General features: G+C 34.3%; 1 protein-coding gene across 2 annotated transcripts in view; it reads right to left on the minus strand.

Moving 5' to 3' along the window:
* LNPK (lunapark, ER junction formation factor) overlaps positions 1-22,859 on the minus strand; it is an 85,142-nt gene that overhangs the window by 50,773 nt on the left and 11,510 nt on the right. For both annotated transcript variants that reach the window (XM_059055315.2, XM_059055316.2), the window contains exons 5-6: positions 11,422-11,480; positions 4,918-4,958 (exon numbers count right to left, since the gene is read on the minus strand). In XM_059055315.2, the coding sequence (XP_058911298.1) occupies positions 4,918-4,958; positions 11,422-11,480 (100 nt within the window). The remainder of the gene's footprint in view (positions 1-4,917; positions 4,959-11,421; positions 11,481-22,859) is intronic.

Consider the following 22,859-nt stretch of genomic DNA (forward strand, 5'->3'; position numbering starts at 1 on the left):
AAACTTGAAACCATGACATCAGAAAAGATCTGGGTTCAAAGTACATCTCCATTCTTAATTAGCTGTAGAAAGACTGAGCAAGTCTGTTAGCCTCAGTTTCTCCTTTTGTAGAGCAGAAACATTAACACCTTCTCGTAGCACTGTTATGCAATTTAAATAATGTAGAAGAGTCTATAACAGTACCTAACACAAAAACGCATAATCTTCAATGATACCTCAGCTATTCAGAGTGGATCTGAAACAAGCAGTGTTTTCAAATACCCACAGTATTAATATCAGGATTCAGGAATGAGAGACTGAATTCTCAGAATTCCCTAAATTACAAATTACTCTGTATTCCTCCTAATATTTTACATATTTCAAATAATAATGAATAATGTAACAAAGAGTGAATTGTTTTTCTGTGATATGAGTATACTAAAAGTTTCAAAGTTTTTTATTTAAAAAAGAGAATAGGTTTCCCTGGTGGCACAGTGGTTGGGAGTCTGCCTGCCAATGCAGGGGACACGGGTTCGTGCCCCAGTCCGAGAGGATCCCACATGCCACCGAGCAGCTGGGCCCGTGAACCATGGCCGCTGAGCCTGTGCATCCAGAACCTGTGCTCCGCAACGGGAGAGGCCACAACAGTGAGGCCCACGTACCACAAAAAAATTTTTAAAAAAGAAAATAATAGGGGCTTCCCTAGTGGTGCAGTGGTTAAGAACCCGCCTGCCAATGCAGGGGACACAGGTTCGAGCCCTGGTCCAGGAAGATCCCACATGCTGCAGAGCAACTAAGCCCACACGCCATAACTACTGAGCCTGAGCTCTAGAGCCCGCATGTCACAACTACTGAGCCCGCATGCTGCAACTACTGAAGCCCGCATGCCTAGAGCCCGTGCTCTGCAACAAGAGAAGCCACAGAAATGAGAAGCCTGTGCACCACAAGAGTAGCCCCTGCTCGCCGCAACTAGAGAAAGCCAGCATGCAGCAACTAACACCCAACACAGCCAAAAATTTAAAAATAAAATAAATAAATTAAAATTGAAGACATAAAAATAAAAAAGAGAATAATAAACACATGGTTGCTTATTTATTATGAATCAACATTGTTTTGGCAAGATTATATAGTTTGAGATCATATAAAAATTATTTCTACCTGATATAGAATTTCATCATAGAGATACTAAAAGAAGGGAACACTAACACAAAATACATGTCAATTTTTTTAATTTTGAAAGATAATTATACAATATTTAAATTATAACTCTTGAAATAAAATTTTAAAACACACAAAGCATTAATTGCCCTATCCAATATTCTTGATTCTTGTTTCATAACAAATATTCCAGGTGTAGAAAAATGTCTTCTGTTTTGTACTGACTTTGGTCAAATTATTAAAAGCATCTTCAATTCACAGCTTTAGGGTACATGTTGCATTATTTAAACTCATATTTTTAAAATGAGGAAAATACTGTCTGCTTATCCTGATTTTGTTTTGCTGTTGAAATCAATATTGTTTTTACTAATTCAGATTTTAAATCATTTTCTGATTTCATATAGGAGTATGCTACAATAACACTAACATCTCTCTCAGCATTTCTTCTGTTAAAGTATTTACAAAGATCTGTAGCCTACAGTGAATATTCAAACACTGGAAAACACCAGCAGATATTACTGGGTAATATAAAAATGTAACATATGAAACTTCTAGTGAGGTTAACAGCCCCACACAGAATCACATGCTAAAATTGCCAATTTAAGGACTTATTTTGCTTCCAAAATTTATTTCATGCAATATCACTCACAGGATTTTGTATAGAGTATTCTATATATATAAACTTATTAACATTTATTTGTAAGAATAAGTCACCATTAATAAGAGACAGGGCCCATAAAACAGACTTATGGCCACAAAAGCAAGACTGACTAATTAGACTGTGCCACTTCTCTATGTGCTCCTGTCCTGTTGCCTGAAATGTCCACATTAACCTACAGCTCAGCATGTCAGCATTTCTTGCTCTTGCTTTCAACTGACACTAGTGGATTCTTTTCAACCAGTAACATCTGTAGTGATTGTTAAGTTTTAATTCTCAGAGAATCATAATACTTCTTTCCCAGGTTCTCAATTTCTCAACAAATTTTCCTCAGGACTTGGAAAAATATAAATTGCCTGAGAAATGCCAGAAAGGAATTACCACATAGAAACACCTGTACTATTCTGAAAAAAAGCACAGCATTTTCATGAAGCCACTTAAAGAGGTCTTTTTTTTTTTTTTTTTTTTTTTGCGGTACGCGGGCCTCTCACTGTTGTGGCCTCTCCCATTGCAGAGCACAGGCTCCGGACGCACAGGCTTAGCGGCCATGGCTCACGGGCCTAGCCGCGGTCCGTGGCATATGGGATCTTCCCGGACTGGGGCACGAACCCGTGTCCCCTTCATTGGCAGGCGGACTCTCAATCACTGAGCCACCAGGGAAGCCCATGAGGTCATTTTGACTCGAGTTTTGATGGATTTTGATTTTGAACTGTTTTGATGGGATGCTCATGGATACAAATCGATTATCTATTGAATATAGTGATATTTTTAAAACTAAAAGTTAAAAAAAAATGTGAGTAGCAAAATGTACACAACCAGACTTGGGAGGATTTTTGGTAACTAAAGATTAATTCCTAGCTTTATTTTAGTAAGTAAATACTTACATTAAGTTCTTAGATTTAAAACATTGTTTTAAAACATTTAAAACATTGTTGTCACTCATTTTCCTTTCTAAGTAATTTAACTTTTTAATCAATTGATAATTCATGTTTATTGTTACAAATTACACTTTGACAAATTACAAATCTATCCAGATTAAAGAGATGCATCCCTGAGGAAACCACCTTTAATAACATGTCAAGTAGTAAATACAATTTACACTCATTTTTTTAGTGAAAGAGAAGGGTTAGGAGTTGGGTAATTTTAAACTAATGGCTATTTTTCCTGCCGGCATTTTTAAAGTTATAAATGTAGAGTTAAACATCAAGGAACAAGACCAGTTTTGATTACATTTTGCTTTTGCTCAAAAGTAATGTCCCTTCTTTTTCCTCTCATTACCAGTACAATCATTAGCTAGCATTGTACTGCTTACAAATTCACCCTTAACACATTGTTTTAAACAAAGTATAAGGCTACTACTCAAACAAAGCATCTCTGTTAAGGGCTTGAGGCAATAAAGGCAAAGGACTAGTTCCCAACAGCAACAGTATTGAAACCAGAAACAATCAAGTCAATGCAAATTGTGTTCCCTAGTTAACAAAATGAGTTAAAGCAGCCAAGTTATTTTTCTTTAATCATACACTGCAAGAGAAATGCCATACTGAAGTATTCTGTAATATTGATGTCTCATGAACCATTTAGATATACAAAACTACTGAACCTTGAACTGAGTTTCCCAACTGTCAGACCTCGATGGAGCAGCGTTTATGTTGTGATTCCATCAAGGGCTATTAAAGAAGTAAATAGCTTGGTTTGCCCTGTCAGAGAATTTTCTAAGTCTGCTCTGTTACTCTACTGAGAGTTCTTCACCAATCATATGTTCTCTAAGATTCTGTTTTCTGTTCATGTGATGCCACTGACATTGAATCAGCTTCTCATCACTTAGAATTTTTTAATTTTCTTCTGTTTTTTCTCTCTCTTTTCTTTTGTCTTCCTCCTTGTCTTTTCTACTTTAATCAATATTTCTCCATTTTGGTACAAGTAAGGCTTGACTCTGATCAACACTACCAGCTCTTCTTTTTTTATACATCAGCAAACCAATCATATCACAACTTCTATATTATTGAGAACCATCAGTATTTCCTCACTTTGAATTTCTGGCTGTTCCATAATGTGTAGAATGCCAGAAATATAATAAGATACAATGGAAATATTTCTACGTTTCAATTTAGGACCATCAAAAATATCAATGCAATTTTGATAAATACCTCACAGAACACTGAAGAGGCATCAAATAAAAAAGATAAGGAACCCTTTCAGAATTAAGGTTTCTTTATTTTTCAGGTACTTCAATCCCTCAGGACCAGTGTCTTTTCTTACCAATTCACATAATCTTAACCTTCATAATTTTTATTAGTTTCATCCATAATTGTTACTTATTATGTTAGACTAAAATACATTAAATTGATTTTGCATCCGATTAAATTTCATTAAGTTTCCATATAACATGATACTCCTATCAATTATCATTTTTATACTTCAAAAATAATTATATGAAAAAAGTATATGTAAATTCAAGCCAAACACCAAGTTCAACCCACTTATTAAAGACTATTACATATCAACCTCTAAACATCTAGAGTCCTTCCTCTCTCTTGATCCTCCTCTTTCCAACCCATCTGAAGGATGCAACCCATCTGAAGGACGCAACCCATCTGTTACCCCACAACAGATACCCATGTGATCGGAACTGCTGATAGAAAATGAAAGAAATCAAAGAAAAAATACTCATTCTCTCTCCCCAGTTTTCTTTGGCCTTTTTTTTGGCATGTTAAATTTGTTTTTTACAACCAATCTTCTTGAGTCCCTCTCTCCTGGCCTTATTATGTCAAGAAAATCTGAGAACTGACATATGATGTTTGGTCTTTTTTTGGCCCTAATAATAAATCTGGATACCCACACCTTTTTACCACTCTGCCTCATTTAGTCCTCCAAAATGATTCATTTACTTACTTCTCAGCTTCCAATTGACATAGACACTCAGACTCTCAAAAGTTCATCTAACTACTTTTTCCTGTCGATCATTATTAACTAGCAAAAATATTCATAACTTAGCTTCACCACTAAACTGTTATCTAAAAACATACTTGTTCCTTGGAGAGTCATTATTTACAACATATAAACATTAATTATTCAGTTCTTAATTTATTAGTTTTATATAAATTAAATAAAAGTTAACTTACTATTTTTTTCTTCTGGGATTTTAAATCATCCAATGCTTCATCTAGAAAACAAGATTTAAACCAAAACTAAATCAGATATTAAGATACCTAAGATACAAGAAAAAAAATCATGTCAAATGATATACATTAAGCAACTGCAAGAAAACAGTCTCATTTTAGAATTTCTCACAGATGTGTACAGACAGAAGTCATCTCAATTTTTACCCATATATATTTTATATGTTTGCTTATATTATATATTACAACCTCAGGAGGGGAAAAATGGACTTTACATAGAATAAAACACATTTCCAAATTTTAAAAGATATATATTTTAAAAATGTTTTCAGAAATATGACTTTTTATTATTTCTCCTTCCTTTCAACATCCCACCCATGTTGATTTACAAAATTAAAACCAATTCTCCTTTTATACATTGGTAATAAAAATGTTCTCTTTATTTATGAGGAAAGAAGTACATATTTTATTAAGTTATTTGATCTTCAAGATATTGAGCACTAATAAAGAAAACCTTTGAAAATCTATAGTATTATATACCTGAGGAGGGACTTGGAAAGGAAGAGGATACTAATTACTTTTCAAAATTAAACTTTTCCAAGATTTGCTTGTTTAGTTAGGTTGCATTGGTGGAACATAAAGAATCATTTCAAAGGATATAATTTATGAATGTCAATATCTGCTTTACAAATTTATTTTAGGTTTCTAGTTTTTTCTAGAAATACTGAACTAGTATAAATAAGAATACTATTCCAGCTGGAAAGAAAACTTATAACTTGATTTAAACATTTTACCAAATAGAATTTAAATAATTGTTCTTAATATTTAATTAAATTTACAAATAAAATTATTATCTTTTCATTGAAGTTCTGGAGTAGCAAACATCTGAATATCCAATTCAAATAATACTATTTACATAAAAATCCAAAGAAATACAAACTTATGAAAAGATGATTTTACTATATATTTTTTTCAAAGTGTTCTAGCAGATTTATTACTGAAAGGGGAAAAAAACTGCTGACATCTTTAAAGAGAATAGTCATCTTTAGTTAGATAAGACCAAGCCAAATATCTAACCTTTAATGCAGAGATCAGCAAACTTTTTCTATAAAGGGCCAGACAGTAAATATTTTAGGCTTTATGGGCCAAAAGGCAAAATTAGGTGAGCACTTTTAAATGCGTAAACAAATTTCTACAAAACTTTCATTTACATAATTCAAATATAGTAATAATTGAGTTCAATTTTTTGTAACATAGATCTACCAATGAAAAGAGTGGAATCTGGGGGTGGGTGGGTAGGGGATAATATTTCACTTAATTGAGATTCAAAATTAGTGTCCCCCATTCTCAAAATTGATCACAAATGTCAATCTGTTAGTTTATCTGTAATGAGATTTCACACATTTTATTTTTGAAAATTTTTTTTCACACAGATAGGTGCTGCTAAATATTGAAATCAATCCACAATCACATGATTTTAATTGAGCATATTCATTGTGTGAAAGGCATTTATAAAATTCTTTAGATTCTTCTCTTCATATCTGTCTTTTATCATGTCATTGCAAATTAATCACTTCCAGTTAAATGGATTTTGAAAATACGAAAATTTCCTTTGTACTTGCATGAGGTCTGAGAAACACTGCTGGAATCGCAGTTTGAGCTCAGATAATGTATCTGCTACAAATCGGGGTGGGAATGGAGATCTTGTTTCTTAACTTCTCATAGCACTTTTAAAAAAATTACCTTTTGTCATTAAATTGTTATTTACTTTTCTAAACCACTTTATAGCAGTATAGGTTTCACATATAAGGGCTGTTTTGTCTTATACTCTTAGGTTAAATTCATTAAGAACCATTATCAAGTCTGCAGCAAAATCTAATTTCCAAAGTCTGTTCATTCATAATGGTTGAAGGTGGTTCTTCTCATTCAGAAACATTTTAGTCTTGGCTCTGAGCTCAAAACATCACAATAAAACTTTACTACTACTACTAATCCATCCAACTGCTTGTATTTCTGATAAAAGTTCACATAACTGATGATTAAGTCCATGAGAGCAAATGAAGTTCCCCATTGACAATACTCGTTCAGGAACACAACAGGTTCAAATATGCTCTGCAAGTACCTGCTGTTGAATAACACAGTGGATAACCACAGAATTTAAACACCTTACAGTTTCATGAGCTTTGTAAATTAATCCACTAAGCCTCTTTCTGCTTCACACATATTTTTACCACCAATAGTTGTAAATACATCTCAGTAGATTCCACTTCAGGTTGTACTAAATTAATGTTTTTTCAACTTCTTTAAAAATATTCTCTCCCAGAGTGTTCTACACAGACTGTTCACAGAGGCTAATTCTTTAGTCACTTCAAGTTCAGTATTGACTCCTGAAATAAATTACAATTGAGCTGTATCAGTAACATCTGTCAACTCATCAAGAGTCAATGACAGGGAATTCCCTGGCACTCCAGTGGTTAGGACTCGGCACTTTCACTGTAGTGGCCTGTGTTCAATCCCTGGTCAGGGAACTAAGATCCTGCAAGCCTCGCAGCATGGCCAAAAAACAAAAAAAAAAAGAGCCAATGACAATCACTTGAAATAATATTTTTTAAATGATCTTGTTTTTAAGTTAACTATGTTGCTTCCAGTGTTCTTAATTCTTCAAGCAATTGTTCTTGCTAAAAAGGCTACTAGCCAAGCAAGCATTTTCTCTAAACACATTTTTTCAGCTGTTGCAATTACACAATTTAATTAACTCACCATTGGTAAATAGCTTTCTTTGCTTCACAAATAAGCCACTCAGAAACTTTGAAGTTCCATTTTCACTTTTTATTTTTATGAAGAAATTCTGCTATGATGAGGTATTCCATTTTAAATGTTCTAATTTTTCTAACATTGCTTTTCTGTGCATTGGGAGTATCATGATGAGTACTTAGCATGATAGTCCAATGTATGTGTATTCTTTTAGTACATTTATAATGGCATTGCATAATAAGCACAATGCTTTGTGATTTGATAATAAAATAGTCCACAATCCATTGTGCCTTAAAAGTACAACATTCAAAGTCCAATTTTTTCCTCTTGTTTTTACATAATGAGTGTACACTGGTAATAATAAATAAAGTAGTTGCAATACAGCAATATACATGGCACGTGAAATGCTGTCAAGTTATAACAGTGTCAGTGTGATTTGTTGTGCATCCTACAATAAGCTGAAATGTTGAGAGCACCATACAGTCTGTCACAACTACTCAATTCTGCCATCATTGAATGAAAGCAGCTACAGATAACATATAAATGAATGGACGTGGCAATGTTCCAATAAAACAGAAATTTGAACTTCATTCAAATTTAACATGTCACAAAATATTGCTCTTTGAATTTTTTCAATAATTTAAAAATGTAAAAGCCATTGTTAGCTCATGAGATGTACAAGGTGGTGGGCAGGACTTGGCTCACAGGCTGTAGTTTGTCAATCCTTACTTGAATCTATACTAGGTCCAACTTGTAAAACAAAGGAAATACAACTAACAGAGAACAAAAAGCAAGACATAATCAGTAGTTTCAGACTTAAAAAAAAAAATATATATATATATATATATATACACACACATATATATATACATATGGTACCTAACTTTATGCTAAAAAGAAGTGTAAGACTGCAAGACAATCTTATAAAGTCTATTTTATCTACATGCAATACCTACACAAATGAATTCATACAATTTTTTTAAATGAAAGGATCCATAAAATTTTAAAGCAAAAAAACTCCTTTATATAATAAGCGTGTCCTAATATGCCTACTTCCAAGTCAAAATATTCACACATTTTCCTTAGAGAAGTGTTTCCAAGGGCTCTTTTAAAATAAATTTTCTTATATTTTTCACTATTTTGTTAGTTCCATGAGGTCAAAGATCATATTTGTTTTAAACTTCTTCCTGTCTTCCCGGCATCTACTATATTACTAAATATCACTGGAAACAATGCCATAAACTTAATTTCTCTAATCTGATTAAAAATATCAATATTTTTTTCAAACCACAGCAAACATCATACTTAATGGTAAAAATTAAAAGCTTTTCCACCAAAATCAGGTGCTAGACAAAGATACCTGCTATTCCCACTTCAACTCAATATTATACTGGGTCCTAAACCATTAAACAAGGCAAGAAAGATTTTAAAGGCAAGAAAAATAAAAAGTAATAGGAATTGGAAAAGAAAAATCAGTACCATCAGCCCACATGTATGTAACACTTTACAATTTTCATATGTTTTCACACATAATATTATCAGTTAAAACTCATAACAGTCTTGCCAAAACAAATATTTGTTTCTAGTTTATAAACTAGCAAACTGAGGTTCAGAGGACTTAAACTTATTTGTAGGACAAAAAGATGGCTAGTGTGGCTGGAGCAAAGATGAAAAAAGGAGAGTGGGAAGAGATGAAGTTAGAGAAATAGACATAAGCCAGAAAGTTGGGGTTAAGGTCAGATTTTACTCTGGTTGCAATGGGAAGCCACTAGAAGAATTTAAGTAGAAGAGATACAAGATCTGATTTATACCTTAAAAATAGACTAGTTAGGAAACCACTGCAATAGTGCCAGCAACAGACAATGATGACCTGAATCAGAATTGTAGTAGTAGTAAAGAAAGTTAGAAGTGGTCATATTCAAGATAATTTTGGAGGTAAAAATGAGAGAACTTTGAAGGGGAGGGAGAAATGCATTGTAAATTAAAGGGAATATGGAGTCAGGATGGGATTTTTTCCCCCAGATGATTGTACTGAGACAGGATTATATGCTACATAGGGACAAACCAATACAAATAGATAATGCAAAAGAGATGCAGGTAGGGATAACTATAAGAGCAAAGTTCATGAGATGGTCAGGGTATCTAGAATCCAGAGCATAAATGAAAGGCTTAGCCAGAGATGGGATCAAGGTCAGTGTTCCAAATTACCATGATGGATGACAGCATACTGAGTAACAGATGGAGCTAACTTTATGTTTTTGGTGGTGGAGACAGTGCTCACTTGTTTACATCTATTTTCTTCATGAAGTGAGGCTGTCAGGTGAGAGTGGCCAGGTAGATTTTGTGAAGTTTTGTTTATTTGTGGCTTCTGAATTTTTATTTGCTTGGTTGGTTTTATTTTGGTTTGGTTTTGGGGTTTTGGTATGGTTGTGGGTATTAGTGATTTGAGGAGAAATACAGTGTCAAATAATACTCTCAAAGAGAAAAAAGTAAATTTACTAGGGAACTATAATAGGGTTGTGTAGCAGTGTTGAGTATACATTTGATATCTGCAATCATAGATGTAAAGTGAGTCTAGTCAGCATGTTGTATGATTTTCCTCTAACAAATTTAGCTTTCCTGATGCAAATATAGACTAGGCATATAAATGTTTTTAACCAGGATATGGTTTTGCCAGTCACAGATTAAGCATATAACTGTATTTAAACAAGGTATGGTTTGCCAGACAAGTAGAATGGGAAAGAGAGGCAAAGGAGTCAAGGGTGTCTAAAAGGGATGGTCATTGGTCTAGATCACAGAACCTTAACTGGGTCAAAGATAAGTCATACATGAGGAGGGCAGTTTGAAAGTCATGTATCTGTGTGAACCTTGTTTGGATCCCGAGTCAAACAGACAAAATATTTTTTAAAGCAAATGACATTTGTAAGATAACTAGAAATTTATTATTTTTATATTTAATATTTTGTAATTTTAAGAATTCTTTTTAAAGTATAATAATGTACATTGTTTACACATTTTTTAAGTGCATTATGGATAGATATATCTGGGATATACTTCAAAATAACAGAGATGGAGAAGTGGGTGGGGGTAAAAATGAAATAAGATTGACCAGGAGTTGATGATTGTCTAGGTTGTATGATAGATAATATGAGTGTTCATTACACTATTCCGTCTATTTTTGTATATGCTTGAAATATTCTATAATGAAAAGTTAAAACAAGAAAATAAATCACATGTAAAGTTCATTTAAAATTAAATTTGCATATCTTGGGTTAATTATAACTCATAGTTTTAAGATCTGAATATCTTTAAAATCTGCACATATACCGAATACAGGAAAATTGTCATAATTTACATACTTCAATAAAAACAAAACCCTAGGGGCTGTGAGCCTGAAGAGAATGATGCAATTAATAGAATAAATCAAAAGATGTTTAACTATATTTTACTCCATAATAACACATTTTCTATAAAGATAATTTAATAAATATAATTTCTCTTCATTTAAAGAAATGAATTGTTTTGTGTACTCTGTAAAAAAAAATTCTAAATGGACAAGACAGAAATAACACAACTGAAAAACAGAATCAGTTTGATCATTCATAACCTTTCTTATACTTTACAGTAAACAACTCTTCAATATTTACCATGTTATCATTTCAATATACCATTTCACAACCCGTTATTCAATGACAATAACACCATGAAATAGGTTTTTTAATGTATTTATAAAAACTTTGAAATTAAACTTACTATTTCTTTCTGTTCTCTTGGAAAAGAAGAAAATAAGCACCGTTCTTATGCTCCAGATGCTATAGAACAAGCAAAATTCAGAAACAAAAACATCGTTAGAATACATGAATTAGAAGCCACATAAAATGAAAACAAACACACATTTCCAATTAGGGTTAGGGACATTACATCCCTTTGTATTTTGAAAATCAAAAAGCACTCCTTTCTTTCAGAAGCCACCAGAAGTCTACCTGTGCTTTCAAAGGAGGAGTTCTCAATCTAAAATCCATGGACCTCCTGAGGGTCCCTCCAAATTGTGAAATTGCCTTTGTGTGCATAAGTGCATTTCTCTGGAGAGACCATTACCCTCATCATTCTCAAATAAGTCTATGAATCCTCCAAAAGATTAAGAACAAATTATAAAATTCCTTCTTACTAGGTAAGCATCAACTCTAAAACTTTATCTATTCACATACGTTAGGGAAAAACACGTTTTACAAATCCAAACCATTATACAAATGTAAGTTGCTACTCCTTCCCTGTTATTTAATATTAGAGGGATCTTCTCTACTAAATAGGATAAGCTATCTGGAGAAAAAATAAAATCTTACCATCAAGTAAATAACTGATAAGTAATTTTAGCTAAACATCACCTTTCAAAGATTTTATGAAGGTAATTCTTTAGGCCTTGCATTAGTAAGTCGTCAAATGATACTAAAAGAATTCAAAGAAAATCAAAGAATGATCCTAATCACAAACTTGTCCAGGTCATCTCTTAAATTCAATGTAAATAAAACAAAAATCCCTTCTCCATAGAACATGGCCAAATAAGTATACAAACATTATCCATCATTTTATAAAAGAAATACATTGTATATAAATGCAAATTCAGATAATATGTATGAAAATTAGTTCTTCACTCTGAAATATATCATTGCTATTCTTAGGAATTAGCCTGCAAGGTCATCACCAGTGAACCCTGTCTCCTGGTATTCATAACTTTGTATAGTTCTCTCTCACCAGTGTTGGTTTGTGTGACCAATAGCATGTCACTTCAAGATTAGGTTATAAAAATATGCAGTTTCCATCTCAGGCCTCTTCTTCCGCTTGCTTTCTTTCCCTCTCTTGGATTACTCACTCTGAGAGAAGTCAGCTGCTATGACATGAGGACATTCAGGGAACTCTATAGAAAAGCCCATTTGGTGAGGAACAGAGGTCTCTGGAAAACAGCCAGTGAGGAGCTGAAGCCTGCCAACAACTGCATGTGTGAGCTTAGAAGTAAATTCTCCAGTCTTAGGTAAGCCTTGAGATGCCTATAGACCCAGCCAATAGCTTAACTGCAATTTATATATGAAAAAAGACCCTGGGCCAGAACCATCAGCTAAGCTGCTCCCATATTCTGTCCCTGAAGAACTGTGAGAGAGAATAAACATTTGTTGTTTTAAGCTACTAAGCTCTGGGACAACTTGTTACATAGCAACAGATAACTTGTACATGTTTTGGGGGTTGTTTGTTTGTTTGTTTGTTTACTCATTTATTTATTTTTGGCTGCACTGGGTCTTCATTGCTTCACACGGGCCTTCTCTAGTTGTGGTAAGTGGGGGCTACTCTTTGTCGTGGTGCGCGGGCTTCTCATTGCAGTGGCTGCTCTTGCTGTGGAGTATAGTATCTAGGCACACGGGCTTCAGTAGTTGTGGTGCATGGGCTCAGTAGTTGTGGATCGTGGGTTCTAGACTGCAGGCTCAGTAGTTGTGGCGCACGAGCTTAGTTGCTCCTTGGCATGTGGGATCTTCCTGGACAAGGGCTCCAACCCGTGTCCCCTGCATTGGCAGGCAGATTCTTAACCACTACGCCACCAGGGAAGCCCCTACATGTTTTTTACATGGTGATGATTTATTTTTATGATATGAAAATACCAAAATAACCAGTACCACATTCCTACAAGGTACTTGGACAACTATCTAAGGACTAAAAAAAAGACATTGGGCTTGTCCTTATCAAGGGAAGGGAGATGAGAAAAGAGGTTAAACATACAGCTCATAACCCTAAATGATCCTACAACAGTAGAAAAGTCCTGTAATATTTCCCCACTGCAAACCCCCTAAAACACTGGCAAGCTGAGAGAGAGATGATTTAGGAAAAAAAGTATAGGGAAAGAAAACAGAGAACACAAGAGAAGGAGTTGCAGAGATAATGACTAAAATTCTGAAGAAAATCAGTAAATTTTCTTAAATGGTAGATTTTTTTAAAGCATATATAATTTTCAAAGTGTAAAAAGTACAAGAATGGAAATATACTCCCTTACTTCACAATAAAACTCACTAATTTCCCTTTGTGGACAACAAATTCTTCTTTTGGTCTTTATCAGAACTACTGGTGGAGAAAATGAGCTATCAAATAATACACATTTCTAAGTGTCAAGCCTTCAAGACTTGAAAAGGTAAAATATAATAGAGTTAGTTATTCCTTAAGGCTAAATTAAATGAAATTCTTTTACATAATACTTTTTTAAAAACATCTTTATTGGAGTATAACTGTTTCACAATAGTGTGTTAGTTTTCCCTTTACAACAAAGTGAATCAGTTATACACATACATATGTTCCCATATCTCTTCCCTCTTGCGTCACCCTCTCTCCCACCCTCCCTATCCCACCCCTCTAGGTGGTCACAAAGCACAGAGGTGATCTCCTTGTGCTATGCGGCAGCTTCCCACTAGCTATCTAATTTACATTTGGTAGTGTATATATGTCCCTGCCACTCTCTCACTTCATCACAGCTTACCCTTCCCCCTTCCTAAATAAAATTTAGGAAAAGAATTAAAGTACTTCAGGAATATGTGTTCTACTTATCCCAACAAAGATGTTGTTCTCCCAATAATTAAATATAATTTATGAAAATACAGCAACATGTTTTGAGAAGATATTAAAGATATTACTATTGACTCCTACTTTAAGAATACTGGCATAATCTCCATTTCTCCCTTCTCTTCTTAGAAATCATCCAAACAGCAAGGAGACAAAAACAAAAACACAAATTCCTTTTCTGATAAAATTAAGATAAGCTAAAACTCAACCCTCAAAATATGTGGAAGTGTTCCCCAAAACAATGGAGATCATGCAGGGGCTCAAAAGAATAAAAGCAGAGAAGGAAAACTGCTTATCTCACTAAAAGGTAGGAAGATAAACTTCTCAAAGCCTAAAGCCTAAAACTCATGTTTATTACAGTGAGAATAAGATACACATGCTACAGGCAGAAACTCCTAAGTTTGTTTCCAACAATGAAACAGAAAAGGCAGGGCTTAAAGAGAAATCACTCAGAAATGCCCTATTTACAAAGAATATTCTGTTTCTAAGGCAGCAGGGGAGAAAACTTCTGTACTATGAAAAATTTTATACACAGTTGCCTAACCCTGTTGGCTGGAGAAGGATAAAAGCTGAACAAACTAACACACTAAATCCTGGATCGTAAGGAAAATTCTAGATAGCCTAAATGTAGGAAGACTTGCCTCTATACTCTCACATAAACCTCTTACAAATAACTGGGCCAAAGCAAACATACCACATAGCTAGAGATTTTCTATTTAAGGTATAAAAACCAAAAGCAAAATAGAAAATTAGTTTCAAAACTTAGACCAACATCTTTCATCTCAATGAATGTAAATGAGCTAAACTCACTAGAGCAAAAGAAAAAGACTTTCAGACTGGATCGGGAAATAAAAACCAACCCTATAATGTAAACTGACACCTAAAACTGTTTTTGAAGGTTGAAAATAAAACAATGGGCAAAAAATATAGTAGGCAAATACACACAAAATAAGTGTTGTGATCTTAATATGCCACAAGACTGAATTCAAGACTACACCCCCACCAAAAAAAGCTTTAAACTAGAAAAAGAAGGTCATTTTATAGCATTAAAAAGGATGCAGTTTCTTTCCAACAAATAGCGCTGGAGCAACTGCACATCCACAGGCAGAAGAAAGAAAGAAAGAGAGACAGAGAGGGAGGGAGGGAGGGAGGGAGGAAGGAAGGAAGGAAGGACGAATCTCAATGTGAACCTCACATCTTATATAAAAAATTGGCTCAAAATGGCTTATGAACTTAAATGTAAAATGTTAGAAGGAAAAAAGCATAGCAAAAAAATAACAAAGAAAGTCTTCAGGACCTATAGATACAGAGGGGTTCCTAACAACAAAAGCACAATCCATAAAGGGAAAATTTTTAAAAATAAATTTGGCTCTGTGAAAAACCCTTTATAAGAATGAAAAGACAAATTACAGACTGAAAAAAAATATCTGCCAAGCCATATATCCAGCAAAGAACTTGTATCTACAATATATAAAGAACTCTCAAAACTCAACAGTAAAAAGACTAATTATCCAATTAAAAAATCAGACAGCAGACCTGAACAGACATTTCAATGAACAAAAGATACAGATGGAAAATAAGCACATGAAAAGATGTTCAGCATGACAGCCATCAGGGAAATGTAAATTAAAACCACAATGAGCTATCAATACACACCTATCAGAATGATCAAATCAGAAAATAGTGATAATACCAAACGCTGCCAAGGATGCAGAGAAACAAGATCACTCAAACATCACTAGTGGAAATATAAAATGGTACCTCTACTCTGAAAAAAAGTTTAGCAGTTTCTTATAAAAGTAAACATGTACCTACAAGCATCTCAGAAATTACACTCTTGGGGATATACCCCAGAGAAATAAAAACTTACATTCAGACAAAAACCTATACACGAATATTTATGGCAGTCTCATCTGTTACAGCCAGAAACTGGAAAGCATCCTAATGTCCTTTAACAGGTGTATGGCTAAACAAACTGTGCTACATTAAGGCCATGAAATACTACTCAGCAATAAAAAGTAATTACTGTTACATCTTGGATGGATCTCAAGAATATGTTGAGTTTAAAAAGCCAATTTCAAAAGGTTACATACTGTGATCCCATTTTATAACATTCTTGAAATAAAATTATAGAGATGGAAAACAGATGGGGTGGAAGGGGTTAGGAATGGGGCATGTGGAAGAGGGTTGGCATGACTGCAAAGGGGTAGCAAAAAGGAACTGTGTGAACAATTCTGGATCTAAATGGTGGGGTACTTACATGAAGCTACACATACGATAAAACTGCAAAGAAATATAAAACACATACACACAAATGAGTGTATGTAAAACTAATGAAATCTGAACATGCTCTATGAATTGACACAGTGTCGATTTCCTATTGAGATATTTAACTGTAGTCATGCAAGATGTTACCACTGGGGAAGGCTAGGTGAATGCAAGATGTTACCACTGGGGAAGGCTAGGTGAAGGGTACACAGGACCTGCTTTTACATCTGTTTTTTCCGATTTCCTGTGAATCTATAATTATTTCAAAATAAAAAGTATTTTTTAAAGTATGTGCCTACAATGAAGATATAACAAGAATATTTACTCATCAAATAGAGAAGCATAACATTCATAAAGGAAATATAGGGAGAAGTAGAAATATACTGTTATTAGGATACAGAAGACCTATATAACACAGTAAGGTAGTTTTCAATGATAATATTAAACTCTGAAAAAAAAAAATATATATATATATATATATCTTCAAGTGTTCATGAAACACAGCAACTGATCAAATAGCATGCCACCAAAACAGGTCTCAATAAAATCAAAGAAGTAGAAATATTATTAAACAACATTCTCTGAAAGCAATATAATAAAACTAGAAATAGTAATTAAGCCAAAAAACAAACATACAAACACACAGTGCCACCTGGAAATAACTCTTAGATTATAAAAACTTTAAAAAAAATTAAAAAAAAAACTTTTAAAAAATGTAATGAAGTCTTAAAAATAACCAAAGTAAATACATATCACTACCTATCAAGACCTGTGGGATAAAACTAAAGCACTCAGAAAAATACCATGGCCTCAAATACATGTGTGGTGTATTGTGTTAAGAAATAAGAATGAGGGCTTCCCTGGTGGCGTAGTGGTTGAGAGTCCACCTGCCAATGCAGGGGACACGGGTTCGTGCCCCGGTCTGGGAAGATTCCACATGCCGTGGAGCGGCTAGGCCCGTGAGTCATGACCGCTGAGTCTGCGCGTCCACGTCCAGAGCCTGTGCTCCGCAATGGGAGAGGCCACAACAGTGAGAGGCCCGCGTACCGCAAAAAAAAAAAAGAAAGAAAGAATAATGAAAATAAATACATTAAAGCATCCATTTTGAGTTACAGGAATAAAGTAAGTCTATGGAAAAAAAAGAATTAATAAAAAGAAGTAATTTTTTAAGCTGCTTCTTCGGAAGAAACAGCTAATAAAAACAATCAAAAAAGAATTACAAATATACAAAATAAGAAATAAAAGGAAGCTATAATCATAGCTACAAAGAAAATTTTAAAAATCAATGAGATGGCTCTGGCAGGTCTGGACTCTGACCTCACTCCGAGCCTCTGCATCGCCCACTCCCGCTCACAGCAATGGCAGAGGTGGCGCCACGCAGGGCCGGGAGCACCGCGCAATTGAGCTCCCTCACTCCACTCGCCACCTCCCTTCCTGCCGCTCCCACGGGTTAACTGCGCACGGGGACATGGGTTCGAGCCCTGGTCTGGGAAGATCCCACATGCTGCGGAGCAACTAAGCCCGTGCGCCACAACTACTGAGCCTGTGCTCTAGAGTCCACAAGCCACAGCTACTGAGTCCTTGTGCCACAATTACTGAAGTCCGCATGCGTAGAGCCCATGCTCCGCAACAAGAGAACCCACCTCAATGAGAAGCCCATGCACCGCAACAAAGAGTAGCCCCCCACTCACCGCAACTAGAGAAAGCCCGTGTGCAGCAACGAAGACCCAACGCAGCCAGAAACAAATAAATAAATCGATGGATACATTAAAGAAATAAAAAATGTTTAAGAAAAAAAATCAATGAGACAATGATTACTGCTATTACAACACTATGCAAATACACTTTAAAACTGTAGAATGGTTAACAAAACTAACCTTGGAAGAGAGAGAAAGCCTAAAAAATTAACTACTATTGAATTTTAAAAGTTATTAAGAGCTACCCTCTATAAAAAACACCAAGCCCAAAAGATTTCAAATGGAATACTACTAACCCTGTAAAGGACAGATAATGCTAGTACTATTTAAACTGTTCCAGAGCATTAAAAAAGAAAGAAAAGCTTCCTGATGTTCTTATAAAATGACTAAAACTAAGAAAGTAGAAAGTTTCCTAGAATTCAAGATTTCAATATTTAATATAATCTATCATTATCAAGAGATGTAAGATGAAAAATCACATGAGTATCTCCATAGATGATGAAACAGCATTTAACAAAATTCAACAATCTTTCTTGATTTTAAATAAAAACTAAATAAAATATAAATAGCTAGAAGATTCCTTAACATAAAATATATCTGTCTCAATCCAAAAGTCAGGATAATGCCCAATGGGGAAACTTTAGAAGTATTCCCAAGGAACAAGTTAAGGATGTTGACTATTTTCTCTGTAACTTAACATTGTCCTGAAAGTATTAGCCAATACAATTACCAAAGAGAAAAAAAAAATCTGAAAGGAATCAAAAAGTCTGAAAGGAGGTGGTAAAATTATTGCTATTTACAAATAATATGATTGCATACTTGGAAACTCTCAAAGAATCAACTAAAAAACTTATTAGAAACAATAAGAATTATTATAGTTGAATACAAAATTAGTATAGAAAATCAATAAGTTCATATATACTATCAGTTCTAAGACATACTAAGTACCCTAACTCACGTTCATGAAATCATTCTTGTTGTTCTTTTCTGAATGAAACTGATGCTATTTGAAATGTAAGTACAGCATGAATTTCTGTTAAATATTATCCAGTGACTTGCACTATAAAATTATAAAGGTGTTCTAACAGGAATAACTGGAGCCTCAATAAAACAGAATCATACTTTAGATTCAGTAAACATTTTAAACCCTTAATACTAAGTGTTTTTACTGTAGTAAAGTTAAAAATGCTAAAAGTTAAAATGTAGCAGAATACCTAAAACTCAATCAATATAATAAAAGCTTCCTCACTTTTACTAAAGGATTAACATTCCATAAACCTCTGATGATTTTTCACCAACCTTCATATAAAAAGGAATTTTTACTTATTTCATCCTTTCTGCCAAATTTAAGTGCTTTCTTTCCAACAACTATGCAAGCCCAATACAATTTACTGAAATGTTTTTAAAATGAGCTTAACAATATATAAAGCTAAAAATTAAAAGATACAGGTCTCAATATTTATAACTATGTTGACAATTTTGTCAGTTTATTTAACCATCAAAGGCTTTAGGGAGGATTACCTTCACATTTAGACAAGTAACAATTATTTATTTTGGTATAAGGAACAAGATTTATTTTTATTATTTGAGGGGGGGAGAAATATAACTCAACACTGTTTCCCCCCAATGATTTGAAATGCTATCTTTATCATATATAAAAACCATATATAATAAAAATTCCTTTTGGGATTTATTTCTGGATTCTTATATCTCTTCCTTTGGTCTGTGTCTCTATTTAGACACTATCAAACTTTTAATTAATGAAGTTTTACAATGCATTTGATGCCTGGTAGACCTCTGCTTCTCATTCTGCTCCTTTTTTAGACTTTTCAAGACTATTCTTATGTGCTTATTTTTCCATTAAAAATTATGGAATAAGTGTGCCAAGAATTTTAAAGTATTGTTAGCATTTTTATTGTGATCATACATTTTTAGATTAATTTAGGGAGAACCAATCTCAGAATAGGATTTGTCTCTTAATTATATCTCAGTACATAATTTTTAAAGTACAGAATTATATGAAGTGAATATATATATATATATTTTTTTTTTTTTTTTTTTTTTTGCAGTACGCGGGCCTCTCACCACCGCGGCCCCTCCCATTGCGGAGCACAGACTCCGGACGCGCAGGCCCAGCGGCCATGGCCCACGGGCCCAACCGCTCCGCAGCACATGGGATCCTCCCAGACCTGGGCAAGAACCCGCGCCGCCCACGTTGGCAGGCGGACTCCCAACCACTGCGCCACCAGGGAAGCCCAAGTGAATATATTTTAATATCAGTATTATAAAAGGAATGTTTGCAAAATGATTTTCTTACCTACAAAAACTAAGAGTAAATATTCCCTGTGAGTAAATATCAAGAGATGTTCAGATACCTTCTCCTTTAAGAGCCAACTATAGTTGATGAGAGATACTTTGTTATTACTATTAGAGTGCCATGAAACAAACTTTTAACTTTCCTGAAAAGGCTACAAATTATGTCTGTTAGCTGCCTAGCTGGATTGAGGAAATATATACCACAAACTGGTTGGGAAGAAGGGAAGTGGGAAGGAGGCATTCCTTGACAGTCCAGTGGTTACGACTCCGCCTTCCAAAGCAGGGGGCCCGGGTTCAATCCCTGGTCAGGAACTAAGATACCACATGCTGCATAGTACAGAAAAAAAAAAAAAAAAAAAATTGTATAAAATCAAAGCTCTAACCTCAAATGGCTTTCAATTCAAGTAGAAAAGCAAGAAAACAAAAAACAGGAGGAAGGAAACAGGAGACAAAACCACCTTCCTCAGTTCCTTTGCTTAAATTTTTTCCCCTCAAATCTCATTTTAAGAGGAAAACACACATACACACGGAAAGAAAATATGGCCAAATCCTCTGGGAAGGTTAACATTTTATGCTAATTGGTCTCTGAAATGACCTTATAGAGAATGGAATTTCTAGAAAGTTATTATTTGTAAGAATAAGGAATGCAGGAATAAAAGTTTGTAAGATTGCTTGGAGAGTCAGTTAAGGGTAGAGACGAAGTTTAGGGCTGTTCATTCTTAGAAAATGAGCCAACTCCCAAGATAATGCCTATCTGCCAGCATAATGCAGAAATACAAAAATTTATAAACCAAACCTTCCCTCACTATCAAGCACAATTTTAATAATTCCTATGAAATCAGTTCACCATAATTTCAGTTTCAGTAACAGCTGAAAAGATCAGAGAGATATAAATATATTACCTAATCTGAAAAGCAGAAAACCAATAGACTAGAATCTCACCAAGTTCCTCCCTATTACATCCTAAAAAGAAGACAAAATAAAATCTCAAAGCTTCTTAGGTATTCATAGTCTACCATAAAAGATTATTTGGGAATAGTTATGATTGGCAATAAATGCTCAGTCCTGAATCCATGACCTCTCTGCCAGTAAAAGCATTTGGGAAACTTGGAATGCAGAGACAACAGTCAGTCGCTTTTTGCCGTCATCAGGTAGATTTCTAAGCTTTATAATTAATGTAGACAGTGATGAGTAAAGCAGTACCTTTTATTGCTCCTTCTGCCTCCATTTCTTTAAGCCAACCCTGGTCTAGACCTCAAAACTTTGTTTCCAAAGAAAAAAAGTCCAGGGGTAAGCTTGGGCGAGAGCTCACATTACACACAAAAGGCAATGTCCTGTGGTAAGTCTTCTTTCTGTTCACCACAACATCCACTCTCATGTTGTTGTATTCTATTTCATGCTTTCTTGATTGTCATCAATCAGAAGGACAATTCTATTCTTTGTTGGATAACTGGTCTATGCTTCCAAAAGTGAACAACAGCTCACTGAAATAGAAGCTGCAGCAGTTGAGAACCAGGTCACAGATGTGAATGAGACAAAGTGAGAAATGGCTCTGAAGCTTAACAAGCCAGGAAATACTAGATGCAGGTGATGCAGAACAGGCAGAAGGATACAGTAAGGATAACAAAGCTTCATACTCAAAAGAGTGGAAAGATCAAACTGAAGAAATAACAAACATTTTTAAAGAAACTAATCTTTTTTACTTTTAAAAACAATTAGTATATGATTTATGTGCAAAAAACAAACAAACAAAATCTGAGTCACAATAGCCAATCACAGTCTGTGCATAGGTATTAGAATTAGCACAGAGAGTTCAGAGAGTTCCCTGTCAGGTATTCTTTTACAACTAGATAAAAATCTTTTATAATCAGAAAATCAATTTTTATATGGAAATGGATGTCAAATGGAGTTTTTTTAAAGTATTTAAAGACATTTAAATCAACTAAACATCTCACACTTATTCCCTTTCTAAATTTTTCTCCCTTCTTTTCATAAAAAAAAAAAAAAATAGAAGGTTAACAAGGGAAAGGGGCTCAGCATTATGAAATCTGAGACTACACCTGGGATAAGAAGCATTCCAAAAGATTTCAAAAGAGAAGAAACCTTTTTTAAATGGCAGAGACAATTATTTTGTAATATGCATGTACTCAATTTTTGGCTCTTTACCTACATACAAAGCTAAAATTGTATCAGCACCAGGAGTTCCTAAAGACTAAACCAAAAATGTTTACTATAGGAGTCCCAAAGAAAAAGATCCTACCCCACCCACCAATGTCAAACCAAAAAACCTAAGTATCACCCTGATTCCTCCTC

This window comes from Kogia breviceps, chromosome 2, assembly GCF_026419965.1.
Source record: "Kogia breviceps isolate mKogBre1 chromosome 2, mKogBre1 haplotype 1, whole genome shotgun sequence".
NCBI lineage: Eukaryota > Metazoa > Chordata > Mammalia > Artiodactyla > Physeteridae > Kogia > Kogia breviceps.